The sequence below is a fragment of the Passer domesticus genome, chromosome 5 (genome assembly GCF_036417665.1).
Source record: "Passer domesticus isolate bPasDom1 chromosome 5, bPasDom1.hap1, whole genome shotgun sequence".
NCBI lineage: Eukaryota > Metazoa > Chordata > Aves > Passeriformes > Passeridae > Passer > Passer domesticus.
The window spans coordinates 5,304,525-5,320,270 of NC_087478.1; the positions used below are offsets into that span (position 1 = coordinate 5,304,525).

Consider the following 15,746-nt stretch of genomic DNA (forward strand, 5'->3'; position numbering starts at 1 on the left):
CTTTGCCTCTAATGAGCATTGCAAGGTCTTTCAGGGTCCTTTTTTTACTGTCTGTGCAGGGTGTTCAGCCAGCAGTGTACACACTGAGAGCCCAATTAACAAGGTAGCTCGTCCATGTACAAAACCATTGGTATTTTCAAAGTTTTTTGAAACCTGTCCTAAACTGAGTCACTCAGTGTGGCAGCTTGTGCTGGAGGTTTAGATCTTCATTTAAACATCAAACTGGGAAGAAACAAGAAGCAAAACCCCCAAATCCAGTCAGGAAAATAAAATATTATAAATATAACTGTAGGAATTTATTGCAAACTCCATCACCAGCCTAGGCCCTCTGAAAGATTTGTATCATCTGCATGATCAATACATGAAGTCTCCTTAATGAAACACTAGATCTGGAAGCTTTTATCTCAGGAAACCCTGGAAACAGAGTGCAATCTGTGTTTCCCCAGTGGAATTGCAGATAATGTCTCTTTTGTCATATGGTGAAGTTGGGTTCTACTGTCCCTCCTCAAACTGGGTGTTAATGGAATTACATCCTGGCCTGTACCAGCAACAGTGTGGCCGGCAGGACCAGGGCAGTGACTGCCCCCCTCTCCTCAAATCCTATTTCCTTTCACCTTGAATCTTTGCTCTGGCCTTTTTCATGTGCCTTGGGTAAAAGATGTAGTAGAAGTTAAAGTATTCATATTTATGGCTGGGTTTGGTTGTGTCTTTTTCATTCTAAACAAAATTATTCTTCTGGTCATTGGTTTGAAATTGTTTCCTGTTGCTGGAGGCAGGCAAGGCATATTCTGGGGTGTCCATGTGCCATGGGGACACTTGGCTCAGCTCCTGCTCCAAGTGCTGGGCTTTTTCCAAGCTGCTTGGAGAACCTGGGAAAAAACACTGCTTGGTGGCTGAGCCAGGACCAGAGGCTGGAGCCACACATGTTCCATCCAGGCAGTCCCAGCAGGCACATCCACACAGAAGAGGCAGTTGTGGCTGCTTTGCTGAGTTTTGCCCAACTCTGAGTCCCTGGGCAGGGCTGAAGCTACTCTGGATCACAGTGTGACACTTGAGCTGCTCCAGAGTTAAAGGATTTCCAAGTACCTGAACTTGGCAGGTTGACTTTTGACTCCTTTGACTTTTTCTTTGCTAGGAACCAAGATTGAAATCATCAGGGGAAAAAGGTTCCTTTTTCTGTTGTTTGTGTGTCCAGCTCCATGAGCCAGTGCCAGCTGCAAGACAGGAGCACTCCTCTAATTTCCACTAATGAGAAATCCCTCCTACCCTTTCTTTCTGGACAGAAAATTCTGTCTTAAATTCCTTTAAAACAAAGACCTAATTCTGCTCTTACTGCCTGCAGTTTCAATTCTGCCTCAAAATTGCCATGGAGAGGGCAGAGCTGGATGGTGCCATTAAAAAGAAAATAATTATTCCAGAGTATTAAAGACTGGAACAAACTGCAGGAACACTTTATGAGTTCCCAGGTCTGCTCAGAACAGATGCCAAGTCCCATCTCAGCAGGGCAGAGGGGGTTGGGATCAAGACCAGCAAACAGGCCACATCTCCACCATGATTTTAGATCTCAGATGCTGTCCCACAGTTGCCTTTGCTGGTTTTCTCCTGTAACAGCACTGACTTATGTCAGTCCTTGGGTGCTGTGCAGGGAGCAGCATTCCCAATGACATTATTATTTTGAGTTAACCCTATCTTGGAGGAGAAAAGCCATAAGGACACAAGCTCCATGTGGAAAGTAGCCATGGCCTTGGGTGCTGAGTTGAAGAGCATCCCAGCGAGGTGGAGCTCAGCCAGGAATCTTGCCTCCTCTCTAGGGAAACTCTAGAAGTGAGTGCAAACCTGTAATGCACCATAACACAGAGTCACCACACTAACAAATGAGAGAACCTTAGCTCTCTGAGTGTACCTGGGATGCTGTCAGCATTCTCAAAAAACAAGGGCCGGCAAATGTGAGGGCTGCTCCTTCTGAGTGTTTGGGTTAAGCTCTGGTTTGCAGAGCATCATTTAAGAGGTTGCAAATATTTTCCGTGTGTTGAAATAAAATTATAAGCAGATTGAGCCCGGGTACAGTAGGTCCACTGACTAAATCTGACTAAGAAAAGCTTTCAATTAAAGAATGAGGCTTAAGGGGGTGGGCTGGCATGGAGGGAAATTCTGTCAATTTAGTGAAAAATATTTTGTGGAAATACACTCTCAAAGGAGAGTTCCCCTGTGCAGAGAAGCACATGATGTAAATTGGTATCTACTAAAGCAGTCCATTGCTTGAGTGTAACAAAAGTAACTGCATGAAAGTGCAAAACAGCACACACTGCATTTTCATGAGGAAATGTGCTGTGTTCTGGGATATTAATTACAGTGTGGGCTCAATTTTCAGTGCAATCAATCCACAGGAAACAAAGGTACTGCAGGGGAAATATAAAAAGACAGTCAGCTAATAGGAGCCATATTCAATAAAATTGTATCTGCCTTCAGTGAACAGTGAGGGTGAGGTGTGTCTGCTCTCCCTTGGCAGGGCACAGGATGGGCTGGGCCAAGAGGGGCTTGGAGAAACACTCTGTGTATTTGCACATATGTGTATAAAAATATGTATACGTGACAAATACAACTCCTGTTTTGAGAAACTGGGAAAGGAGGGGATTTAATTCAGGCTGCTGGTGGACTTCAGATCCTGGGTGAACTTCACCTTTCCTGCAACTTCAAGTATAGTGCCAGTATGTTAGTGAGCTGTTTGTTTTGTTTGCCTAGCACTTAATAAAAGGATTATCTGGTTTCTTTCTTTTAGGGTTTCCAGGGTTGCTTTTCATTTTCTAAGCTGAATGTGTTCATTTTTAGTGGTAGCATTCTCTCCCATTCAGGCTCCAAACTTCTCTAGGAAGTGACTTCATGTTATTATTCAAGCAGATTACTGCCTGGAGTGGCTGAATTACCTAGTGTTCATGTAATGGCAAGCTCTCAGTCCATATGCATTTAATGACTGTAATCATTTGTTATTTTCTCTTTATTAGGTTTGTTTTTAAAGAAAGTTTTACTGTGCTATTTATGATATGCTAAGTGGTGCAACTTGCTGAAGAAACATATCGCATACATTTTATTTTTTAATAGGTTTTGCTTGCTAAAATGGAAATCTTTTATTTACCCTAGTAGAGTAGTTTTTTGCTGACAGTTTTATTATTTCAATTACTCAGAAATTTCTTTCCTCTTTTGTTTCCTCAGATACTCCTCCAGGGAGTTTTAATGTGCCATTCTTTATTTAAAATTGGGTTCAGAACGTGTTATTTCTAGCAAGGCAGGGAAAAAGTGCAGTACAGCAGACATTATATAGTGGGATGTCAAGGTTTTATTGTCTTTCCTCTTTGAGTTGTGGAATCCTTTCCTCATTTGTGTCATCTGGTGATGAATTGCACTGATAATCTGTGTTCCTCATCAATAACTGTCTCCTACCAGTGCCAGGCAGAGGCTGTGCTCTGCCTAAAGAGCTTGTGGCTGCAGATAAATGAGCTTACATGTGTGACTAAAGGAGGGGACCTCTGAGAGCATTTAAAATTGTCAGAGGTGCAGGCTACTTTAATAAAATAATGTTCTATAGGTAGTGGCTGCAACTCCTGAATGCATTTCACTGGCTAGTGGGGAAAGAATGAGACCATTCCTCTGGGCAAATCCCAAGCCTTGGTCAGTGGAGTGAAAAGTGAACCCCAGGGGATCATGAAAGATGTGAAATTTACAGCCTGAGTGGCCCAGCAGCAGCAGATGGAATTGCCTATGCAAAGTTCTCTAGGGTGGGACAGCAAGGAAAGCAGGGTCAGCTCCCCTGGCTCTGGCTGGGGTGTGACTGTGATTCCCTCTGCAAGTGCTGGTGGGTCTTTGACCACTCCCAGATGTGTGATGGATTTTCCATCATAGCCTGACCAGTCCTTGGAGAAAATCAAACTCAGTTCATAGGACCATAGAATATGCTGAGTTGGAAGGGACCCATCAGGATTGTGGAGTCCAGCTGGCTCTGCACAGGACACCCCAATCACACCCTGTGCCTGAGAGCATTGTCCACATGCTTTTGATCTCTGTCAGGCTCAGGGCTGTGACCACTTCCCTGGGGAGCCTGTTCCAGTGCCCAGCCACCTCTGGATGAAGAAGCTTTATCTGATATGCAACTTGAGCCTCCCCTGACTCAGCTTCAGGCCATTCCCTTGGCTCCTGTCACTGGGGACCAGAAAAGTGACCAGTGCCTGCCCCTCTACTGCCCCTCATGAGGATGTTGAGGAGCACAATGAGGACTCCCCTCCCGGCTGACCAGACCAAGTGACCTCACCCCCTAACACATAAGTCTTCCCTTCCAGACTCTTCCCTAACCTTGTGGCCCTCCTTGGGATGGTGGGGGAGCCCCAGAGCTGCAGGCAGATCTGCTCTGGCTGCCTGTGTCTAGTACATGGCCTTGACCATCCTTTAATGATACAGAAAGGGCATTACAAAGCACATCCTCACTCTTCTGCTTCCCGTTGTGTTTTCCAGAGTGTCTGGGGGAGAGCTCTTTGACCGCATTGTGGAGAAGGGTTTCTACACGGAGAAGGACGCCAGCACCCTGATCCGGCAGGTCCTGGACGCTGTGTACTACCTGCACCGCATGGGCATCGTGCACAGGGACCTCAAGGTACAGCCACAGCACCACTCTGGCCCCTGGGCAGCGTTAATGAAGGCTGTGTCATTGTGTGAGCCTAACAAATGTGTGCCCTGGGACTGGCTGCTCCAGTAAGGTTGTACCATAGGAGAGGTGCTCCAAAGCCTCTTGGAAACCAGCCCCCACCCCGAGGATCCCCTTGATGGGGAGACCCCTAAAAAGTTCTGTGCTGCTACTGAGAGATGAACAGGACTTGTTTTTTTCAGTCTTCAGGTTTCTGTTTATTTTTCTCATATCAGAAGTTGAGCACACCATCTACATATCAGACCTAGTGTACAAAGAAAAGGCACCAAAAGTCACAAGACGCACAGGTTCAAGGCCTTTTAAAGCTATTTTGCCCAATTAACTCTTAGAACATATTTTATTTCTACCTTTCTACCAATAACTAATTATTTGTCTGTTCATGCAACATCTGAATTGCGGCTCTTTCTAACCAATCACTCTGTGCCACCAGCACTGCAGAAAATAGAGTAGATGAAGAACAAGGAGATCAGACAATGCCCAAAATCCTTCATGTTGTCTTCTATCTACCTCCATACTGAAACCCCAAAACTCTAAGTTTTTCACCCTGTGATAAACTATACTACTATCTATTTCACACACTCGTAATTCCAATTCATCCCAAAGTCTTGGAAGCTTTCTCCATGGATGGTGGTTAAAAGCAGTGTTCTCCTGGGCATCAGGACTTCTCAGCACAGGCAGAGAAATATTCCCTGGGTTCCAACCCCATGGAATTGATTTTAATGAGGACTCTGCAGTCAGGGCAGTTAAGAGTGGGAGCTTTGCACTTAAGATGTGAGGAGAAGCCATTAAGACCCAAAATGTTACATTAAGGCAAAAACTCCATCTCAGCTGAGGTGTGTTCACTGCTATAAGGAATTTTGCAGGTTTGTTGTGCTAGATTTACTTTTACTTAATAATATAACAGTAAAAGTTAAATTGTAGGGGAAAGTTGAGTGATTTCCTATCATTTGGAGCAGTGTTTTTGTTAACACCAAGGGTTCTTCTAAGAACCATTGTGTGCCAATGTGATCTTTAGATGATTTTCCTTTCAGCTGCACCATATTGTCACATCTAAACCTCTCAGCTTTTCAGGTTAAAAAAACCCCTAAATGTTGTTGTTTTATTGTTTTCTTCCAGTATCTTAAGTGTCATTAAGACAAGCAGAAAGGCTTGGATTTGATAGCACATTAGTGTTTTAAGTAATTAAAATTAGCAGAAGATACTAGAAAAAGATCTAAATTCCAAAGAAAACTGTGGGTTCAGCTCCTGTGCTAGTTAATTCTGCCAATGTTTACTGCCAGAAATGAAGAGTTCAGTGATGGAAATAACACCTCTGGCTGCATTTTGGAGGGATGCTCCAAACAGGAGTTTCCTTGGATGTTGAGGCAGAGCTTGCATTTTCCCCCTGTAAAGAGAGTGGAATTTGGCTCCATGTTATGAGCCTTATATAAGCCTTATAAAAAGGTTTAATGAACACTAATAGAGTCAAGAGGCACTGCAGTCCAGTCCAGGCAGTCCCAAATAATGGGTTTCCTGTAAGGAGGCATGGTTAGGTTTCCATCTCCTACAGTCTCCACATCTTGCCCTCAGCTCCTGTTCATTTCCTGTCCTTATGCTGAAGTACGTAGAAACATTCTTATATTTGTAAGAGCTCCACAGAATTCCAGTAGGGAAGTGCTGTATTTTAACATGACCATCTTGCTCCCAAATTCAACTTTTAGTAAATAACTTCAGGCTTCTTTCTGGCACCAGCATTTTTGGAGTGAGGTCCAAGTCTTAATTCAGACATTCCATTGTACAAGGTCTTGGTATTCCCATATTTATAATCTAAAGCAGGTTATACCTCTCATTTTAAAAAATAATCTTATTTTAAAGTTCCTGCAATAAAATATGGGATTTGATGATATGGGAATTAAATTCATGTACAAATTACTTTCAGAGTTTATGTAAGGCCAAGCTGAATTTAGATCAAACCAATCTTCTCCAGTGGTATTTTGTAGCAGAGTAGCTCTTTTTCTCTTTCTCTCTTTTGTTTGCAGATTTTTGTCAGTACCATATCAATTGTCAAAATGACTCATAAAATACAGTATATGAGGAACACCTGCTGTGAAATTCTGTTAACAAAAACATACCATGATGAGAAAAACAGGGATATAATAAGACTTTTTATCATTTCAAATTATCAAAATAAGTGTAAGCTTCAAAATGAAACTCTGGGAAAGAATCCACTCTACAAAAATACAACCTGTGAAACATCTATAACAATTATTTATTGTAATTGTGTGTTTATTCAGATACAAAAACAGTACTTGCTGTAGCTGGTAAAAGCAGGTCTGGGCTCCAAGTCTCCAATCTAAGTAATGCAAGAGCAGATTAGAAGAGATGGCAGGAGGTGATGTCTGCGGGAACTCCAGGGTGCACAAAAGGAGTGAAAGGCTCAAGCAGCTCTACTTGGTACAGATCCACCTTGTTAACGTTGTTTGAATCAAAAGAATTATTTTAAACAAATTTGCCTTTTAAGTGTATGGGTTTCTTGGGCTTACTGAATGTGAGTAGATGGGAACCTGAGGTGAGTTATCAGAAATTTTTAGGAAATAACTGCTTTTCTCTTAATTCCAAGTCTGCCAACCCCTCAGCAGATCACAAGAGCAGCAGTAAAAATTAGGAGTGACTCCAGCCTAGGGCAGAGCATGGCATGAAACTGTAGTCCCTAAAAGAGTGTCAACACTAGAGAATCCAATTAAAGCACTGGACTTGCAAGTTATCATGAGAAAGATAAATGGTACAACTACAGGTTTATTTTTAGAAGCCAAATAACTTCCTTTTTACACTGCTGGCCCACAGCTGTGGCTTGCAGATCCTCTCCTGGCCATTGTGTCATTTCCACATGTCCCATGGATGAAGCCATCACTTGATGCTGGGGCTGGAGAGCCAGGAATGGCTTTAACCTCCTGAAGGGGGACATTGCCCTCCAGCACCCCTTCATCCTCCCTTTCCCACATGGAGAAGGGAAGGTGGGTGCTGGTGCTGCTGAACTGCAGCTTCTCCCCCTCACAAATCCAAGCTTGGATGTGTCCCAGGGAGCATGAGGATGTTGTGTGGCTGCAGCTGCTCCTCACCATTCCCTGGAGCACACAGCAGGCTGCATGTCAGCATTTGTACCAGCTTTGGGCAAAAACTCCACCAGGGCTCTCTGGAAATGCTGGGTACCCATCACTTTTATAGGTGAAGACCCAAAAGTCCAAACCCCATTGCCTGCAGGCTGAGTGCTGCAGGTGTGGGCCCTTTCATGAGCCCAGGTGTTAAGTATGGGAAGAGGTGGGCTCTCACAGCACCAGCAGGAGCTTTGCTGTGTAGCAGCAGCACACTCAAAACACGTGGATGCAGGGCTGTCTGGAGCAGATGGAGGCTGGTTGGGCTCTCCAAGCTGCCTGACTCTGGTATGAAAAGTCACAAAGCTTTGTGGAATGATCCTTGTTTTCTCTTACCATAAACAAGTTGCTGTGCTTAGTGCTATAGCACATTTTTCCTTCAGCATTTTTTTCCTAATCAGCTCTAGCTGAAATAGCCTCGCTTCAGGTCTGTTAACTGTAAAGGCATTTCCTCTCTCAAAACAGTTTGTTTCTAGTGGAGAAGATATAAAAGTTCTCTAATACTTCCTGTTTTCCTTTTTCTTTTTTCAAATACTATCTGAAATTTTTTAGTACACTACCTGGATTTGCCATATTTACTTGCTTTCAAATTAATCCTGTTTCACCACTCTGAAGTAAAAAACCATCAGACATATCTCACAAGTAAGGGATGAGCCTTAGGTCTTATTTGAGGTGCCAGAGGAAAAGTTTGTTGTCCCAGAAAAGTTGCTCAAAGCTCAGGGTGTCAAGGTCTTTCATTTGTTGCCATACAGGAGTCTGGAGAGGATCTCCAGGTAGGTTTTAAGAATAACTCTTTAGGCTTAGGACAACCAAATTATGCTTGTGTATGGTGTGACTAGGGATTGTATTAAATGCAATGCATGGATCACCAGGTGTTGTTACTGAACTCACATATTCAAAACTCCTTTTGCTTATTCTCCTTTCTAGCCTGAGAACCTGCTTTACTACAGCCAGGATGAGGAGTCAAAAATCATGATCAGTGACTTTGGATTGTCGAAGATGGAGGGTAAAGGAGATGTGATGTCCACAGCCTGTGGCACTCCTGGCTATGTTGGTAAGAGGTTTGCTTATATTTTAGTGAAAATGAAATAATACTAATTTTCTGGTACTGGTACATGGTGCACGTGAGATTTTACAGATATTTGTTGGAATTTAATGTTTGCCTGTGCTCTGTCTAGTGTGCTCTTCCCCTTTGGGGTACAATTCTGCAATCCAGCTCTGGGTTTGTGGGATTCACTTTCATGTTTTCAGTCCTTTGTGGAATGAGTGTTCTCCTGCTTTAGCTACACCAGGAGCATGGGAAGAATAGCTTCAAATGTATTGCTCCTACAAGCACCTAGGAAACTAAGAAGCTTTAATGACATGCATTATTTTAATCATAAAGAATAGCATTTGCCAGATTCCTCTGGTAGCAAAATCAAAGAGCTGCATTTATTCAGATATGTTCAGTAATCCTCTGTTAAAATCACGTTAAGTTACTGGCTCAGATGTTAAAATACAAAAGCTCTTTAGATCCTTGGGCCTTCCTGGACAGCGTCAAATTGTTTTCTGTCATTTAATCTTTGCTCTTCTGTCCATTTGGTAGTGATTGTACAAGGCCACCTTATTAGCAGCATGTTTACCAGCAGCCTTTGAAAACAGTTAAAGTAGCTGAAAGTGAGCATTAGATGGCAGGTGGTGATGAGGTCTGTTTGAGCAAACACATTTAAAAGGCTCCTTTTGTGTACAAGGCATCCAGCAAGCCTGTGCCTCCTGCCACACCAGGATCATCAGCTGAGGTGGGAAAATAAAACTCTGGGGTATCCATGAAATTGAGAGTGGATAGATTTCTCTCAGATCTTTCCAGCAGGAAAGACTGGATGCTTTCCAGCTGTCAGAAGCTCTTTTTACTTTGCAGCTGCCACCTCACCTCTTTTCATAGCTCTGATGATATCATGGTACAACAGCTCAGATTAGGTGATTATGACACACTGATACAGATTTGTCACAGGTACTTTTTATGGGCATTATCTTCACACTGTGCAGACACACTCTAGCCCAATAAAATCAGGAAAAGGAACAGATTTCTGTGCTTTTCCCATCAATGTTTTATTTTAAGACATGGGCCAGGATGCACTCTGAGTAGCAGTCTTGTGTAATCACACTAGACTGGAAATCTTCTCCCAAAGCAGTAGCAGGAATTGAGCTGAGATAGCAATTTTCATAACTTTTGCTGTCAGCTCTTCTGTCCTTATCAAACATGTTTTATTTAGCTCTGAAATGGGCACTGACTAGAACGAGTCTCAAGATACAGGAAAGCTTAGATGATGTTTGCTAAGTGCTGATGAAAATGAGGGAGTGACTCTGCTTGGTCTCTGAGTGGTCTCATGCAGCCTCTCATTATTCCTATTTACATGAGGAAACTTGCTATTTTGGAGAGGAAGCTCTTGGAGCCTGTGACAGGAACTGTAGTGCTTTGAGAGATGTTTGAGAGCTCTCATCACCCATGGTCTGGCCTCTGATGGCTACACAAGTGCCCCCAGGCTTGTTGTTACCTTGCTGAACACAGGATTTACCCATCCTGGTTCAAGAGGTCATGACCACTTATTTCTGAAGTGCTGACAGGACTTTTCCCCCTCCTTCACAAAGAAAACAGCTTTAAATATTTGTTCTATTTCTTTTTTTTTTTTTCCTGCAAAGGATGCAGCTACTCTTTAGTGCTGTACTTCTTTTTTTTTATGTAATAGGTTGCTCAGACAACATTTTCCAAGCTCAGAAGGTTTTTGTTGTTGGTCACTGTGGTGATACCCACAATGGTCCTCCTTGAGTGTTACACCTGAATTTGTGGCTTCTGCATAAGTGGTCTGTAACTTGCCCACACCCAAAAGCTTTCATGTCTTCCAGTGTCACTCCAGCTTGCAGCACCTCCCAAGTGCCCTCAAATGAATGGAAGAGTCATTTCTCCTAACTGAGGAATAAAAGTCCTCAGCCTGGCTAGGGCAGAAAAATTCCACAGCCCCAACCCACCAAGTGCCCTGTCTGCCACCTCTTTTTGTGTTTTTCTTTCCCATGTATTTTACCTCAGGTTAAATAACACTCAGAGATCTTGGTGGCCAAGAAGGCCAATGGCACCTGGCCTGCAGTAGGAATTGTGTGACCAGCAGGAGCAGGGAGGTCATTCTTGCCCTGTACTCAGTGCTGGTGAGGGCACACCTGGAGTGCTGTGTCCAGTTCTGGAGCCCTCAGTTCAGGAAGGATGTTGATATGCTTAAGCACATCCAGAAGAGGGCAACAAGGCTGGTGAGGGGCTTGGAACACAAGCCCTATGAAAAATGCTTGAAGGAGCTGGGGTTGTTTAGCCTGGAGAAGAGGAGGCTTAGAGGTGACCTTATTGCTCTCTACAACTTCCTGAAGGGAGGCTGTAGACAGGCTGGGGTCAGTCTCTTCCACTGGGCAGCAACTGACAGAACAAGGGGACACAGTCTCAAGCTATGTCAGGGAAGGTATAGGTTGGATATTAGGAAAAAATTTCACTGAATGAATAATAAAGTACTGGAATGTTCTTCCCAAGGAGGTGATAGAATCACTGTCTCTGGATGTGTTTAAAAAAAAACTGGACATGGCACTTGGTGCTATAGTCTAGTTGAGGTGTTAGGACATAGGTTGACTCGATGATCTTAGAGGTCTCTTCCAACCTCATTATTCTGTGATTCTGTGATCCATCACTTAAAACAAATTTTCTTCAGAGATAGGTAGAACACCCTATTTTCTAAGATCTTACCAGAACTGATTATTTTTATCAGTTTAACCATTTTGCTTTCAAATAGCTAGAAGACATATAGGCACATATCACATGCCAAGGACACCCAGGGCTCTCTTAAGTCACTGGCATCTGCTACAATTGGTACTTCATCTCCAGAAATGGGTCCAGTCAGATCCCACTTTGCAAAGTGCTGAACAAGCTTCTGACTCAGAAGCAGACCTGATCTTGACTCATGTCTGCTGCCCAAGTATTTACAAGTATGCAAACCCCCTGTCATTTCTGTCTAATTTCCTTGATCAGGATATACTTTCAACTCCTTGTGCTTCATTTTTATATCAACTTTTCTTATTTTCATCTGCAAAGAACAGTATATCCATGACACTAAATGCCTGTTTATGTGGTCTGGAAATTTATTGAATAAAGAAGGGTGTAATTATAATTAAATCCCTTAACAAATATCAGCTTTCTTTCTGAAAAACAAAATATTACTTTTCAAATTAGACTATATCTGAAATGTGCATGGCCAATAGGGCATTAGGACTTCAGCTTTTAAAGCTCTGCCTTGAAGATTAAATTACTGTCAAGAGTTCCATGTTCTTATTTTTTCAGGAGTTTTGTTAGAGATTTTGGCACTGTGATGAAAAGCTGATGGTTAAGATAATTTGACCCAATTATCTGAGCCACTTTTGTTAAGAGGCCAATCTAAATGTTTGCTTACTGAAAAGGGAATCTGATAATACAGCCTCTTCTAAGAAGGTCTTGCATTTTCTTATCCGCTTACCATTCTTATCCCCATTTCTTATGGAAAGAGTCTGGGTGATGAGCTGGGACTAGACACCTGACTTTTAAATAGCACCTGAGCTGGGAAAGGTGAGGCAGCTTGTGTGGCTCATTTCACTGCAGATGAGGTGTGAGGACTGACCTGCATGGGTCTGAACCCATTGTCCAATGTGGAGAAGAAGTGGTGTTTTCAAAACCCTGGTTGATGTGTGTGATTATGGGCAAGATCCTAAGAAGCCATTAGTGATTTATCATTTTAAACGTCATGGATTTGGGCTGGTCAGCTCTTGGCCTTATATAACAACTCAGTTTTGATGTAGGAGCTGTTCAAACCTGCCTGAAAATGAGACATCCCTGAGGTGTGTCAAGCTGGGCACCCACCAGGTGATTCCAGTCACTCAGCAAATTCTTCTGAAGAGATTTTGGATGTTTGGGATTTGGGTCTCACTGAGTGACTTTCCATGAGAGGTGGACCCTCAAAAGCTTTGGTTATTTCTGCAGATGTAACTTAGACTTCCAAGACGCTTGAAAAGTCATTAAAAATGTTAGAAAGCCTCTCTCAGGCAATCTGCTCTCATTTTGCAGAAACACTGAATTATGAGCTATGTTTGTGGCTGACTAATATGTTAATCCTACTGAGATTTAAAATTCTTGCTCTGAGTCCCAATCCTCTTCAAGTAAAATTTTCTTGTACTTCCCTGCCATACAAACTCAGGGCTGGATCCTGGATATGTGGCTGGTCCCTGTAAACCCCATCTCACTCACTGTTTTCATTTTCTGTACTACTTTTATCAAAGGTCATTTCACAACTCTCATCTCTGCTCTGCCAGAAATCCAGTAGTTTCAGATCTCACCAAAGCCACCTGTTCCTCTTAGCCCTGTGCAAGACCACAGCATTCAAATAAGCAAGAGATTTCCACATTGAATTTTGGCCTATTTGGTATCCTTTGAGTCAAAGGTTGGAAATATTCAATAAACCTTCAGAATATCCTTATTAGCAATAAGCTACCTCAGGAGCCTTTAGGCAGTATCATAAGTAATCAAGTAAAAATAAAGCATAGGAATCACTCTGGACAGGGTTTGCTCAGGCAGAAGCACGTGACAGAGCAATTTCTCTTGCCAAATCCTGACAAAGACTTGTGTTACCCTCTGCTGAGCACAAACTGCATTATTACCCATGGCAGATATCTAAATCTGATTCAGCAACATGAAATAAGAATAACAGGAGCACAGAAAGTCAGCAATACTGCACTGAAACCCTGCTGTCCTTCTCAAAAAGCCTCAAACTTCAGAGTCTTGGCTGACCAGAACAACATGAACATGGAGGAATGTGTGAAAAAAACGGAAAGAAGTTGCTTTCACCCCAGGATTCAATGGAAGAAAGACTCTGGTCTTGTGGTGAAGCTGCTTCATGTGCATCTCAGCCTGTTTGCACTGTGAGGAGAGTACTTTGTAGGTTTTCACTTCAGGAAAGGGCTGGGTTGGCCCTTCCTGTGCAGTGCAGACTGTTGTGAAGAACAGGCACCCCCATGACTTGTACACTGTGATCAACAGGCTTAAAGCATCAGAGCAATCCCCATCACCTGAGCTCTTTGCAGGAACATGGATTGCAGTTTTTGGCGTCCAGCAGCTGCATTTTTCAGGGGCTTTTTAGCATAGTTGTGCTCTCTGAGGGTAATGGCATAGTGTTCTGGAAGAGTTCCAAATGTTCTGATCTGCACCTTTTCTTAAAACCTCCATTTGAAACAAACCTGTGATTTTATTTTTTTGTCTTATTAAAAGCAAAATATAAATCAGCCAAAAAGAAGCTAACTGTAAGACAGCAGGATCATCTGGGGAAGCACACCTTCATGTACCTGAAGGTGGAATGAGCCTGGCACTGTGGCAATGCTGATTTGGCCTGAAACACCTTCCTGGATGTGAAGGAAGGGTCTGGGTTTGCTCCCTTGGTTTCCCTGTCTGGGTGACTGTGGCCACAGCTCTCTTCACAGAGAGCAGCAGGCACAACTTCCCAAGGATTTTTCCCGAGAAGGCAGTGAGAAGCACAGAGAGAAAAAGAGAAAACAATTCTTATCTCTATTCTCCACTCCTGTAGTTTTGCACCTGTGGAATGTGTTATGGAGATTGTTTACCCAAAGTGATTTGTCAGTTGGATTCTGCTGAGGATTGTTTTGTTTCCTTGGCCGGTTGGGTCAAAGTTGTGTCCTGACTGTCTCAGGCAGTCACAGGTTTTTCTTCAGTATCTTTAGTATAGTATAGTATCTCTTTAGTATAGTTATAATATAGTATTCATGTAATATAGTATAGTGTTAATAAAGCAATTGTTCAGTATTCTGAATCATGGAATCAGAGCACATTATTCCCAGCACTGGGGGCTCCCTGCATACGATAGGTGACTGCTGTTTGTGGTTTGAGCCCAGAGTGATTCCCTGGGGATGTGTGACAGTGGAAGCTGTGCTCAGCTGGCATTTCCCCAGCTCCAGAAATGGGAGATTTGGCTTTCCCCTTCTCCTTTCTGCTGTTTTGTCTCCCCAGCTGTCTGTGTTGATCCTTTAATGCTGTCAGCTCCTGGATGTTTTTCGTTGTGTCTCCTGCTTTTGCCTCTTGGCACTGATCTGCCTTCATTCCTGAGAGCTTCTCTGACTTGTATTTCAGCTCATTAAATATTTCCATTTTTCCGTATATCAGAGACAGAAGATGCTGAGCTATGTCCTCCTGTTCCTGCTGCATGTCTGCTCATTGGAACAAAAACCAAAAGCAGCCATTTGACCTTAAAAGAAGTATTTAAACCTCCTACCTTTCTTCATTAATGCTTACCCTGTATTGTTCTTACCTGTTTCAGAGCTGCCATCCACAGCAGCAGCTATCAGTGCTCTTTACTCCTTTAAAACAGAGAGAAATGCCCCAGCAGAGCTTTGATGTTTTAAGAGGGAAAATCTTTATATAGCTCACATCCCCTCATCTCAGAATTGTTTTCTGTTATGTTAATGTGGCATATCTGTGTAATGTCAGGAGCTCACTGCTCCTCAGCAGCCATTTGCATAATATTTTCTTTAGGAGCTATGAGGTGTGTAATGTTTACCAGTCTTGAAAGTTATGTAAACAGGCACAGACAGTCAGAGGTAGAAGAGAATGTGAATACAATACTGGGAATTTGAAAGGACTGGAGAGTCGGAAGACATCTAAGCACATAAAGACAGGAGAGCATTAACTCCCTTCTTCCTCATATTTTGTCACAAAATTTGATTACAAGGGATAGTTTTCTGTTTTGTTCTGTCTCATTTCTTATGCAGTGGTCCCAATTTCCAATTCACATATAGTGGTCCCAATTTGCTGAATGACTTGAAAATTGGAGTAGTATTTAACCTGTGCTGCAGACTGGGACATATCCCAATCTTTA

At 42.8% G+C, this 15,746-nt stretch overlaps 1 protein-coding gene across 3 annotated transcripts in view; it reads left to right on the forward strand.

The window, feature by feature from the left end:
* CAMK1D (calcium/calmodulin dependent protein kinase ID) overlaps positions 1 to 15,746 on the forward strand; it is a 206,031-nt gene that overhangs the window by 161,664 nt on the left and 28,621 nt on the right. For all 3 annotated transcript variants that reach the window (XM_064421777.1, XM_064421779.1, XM_064421778.1), the window contains exons 4-5: positions 4,504 to 4,642; positions 8,752 to 8,878. In XM_064421777.1, coding sequence (XP_064277847.1) covers positions 4,504 to 4,642; positions 8,752 to 8,878 — 266 coding nt within the window. The remainder of the gene's footprint in view (positions 1 to 4,503; positions 4,643 to 8,751; positions 8,879 to 15,746) is intronic.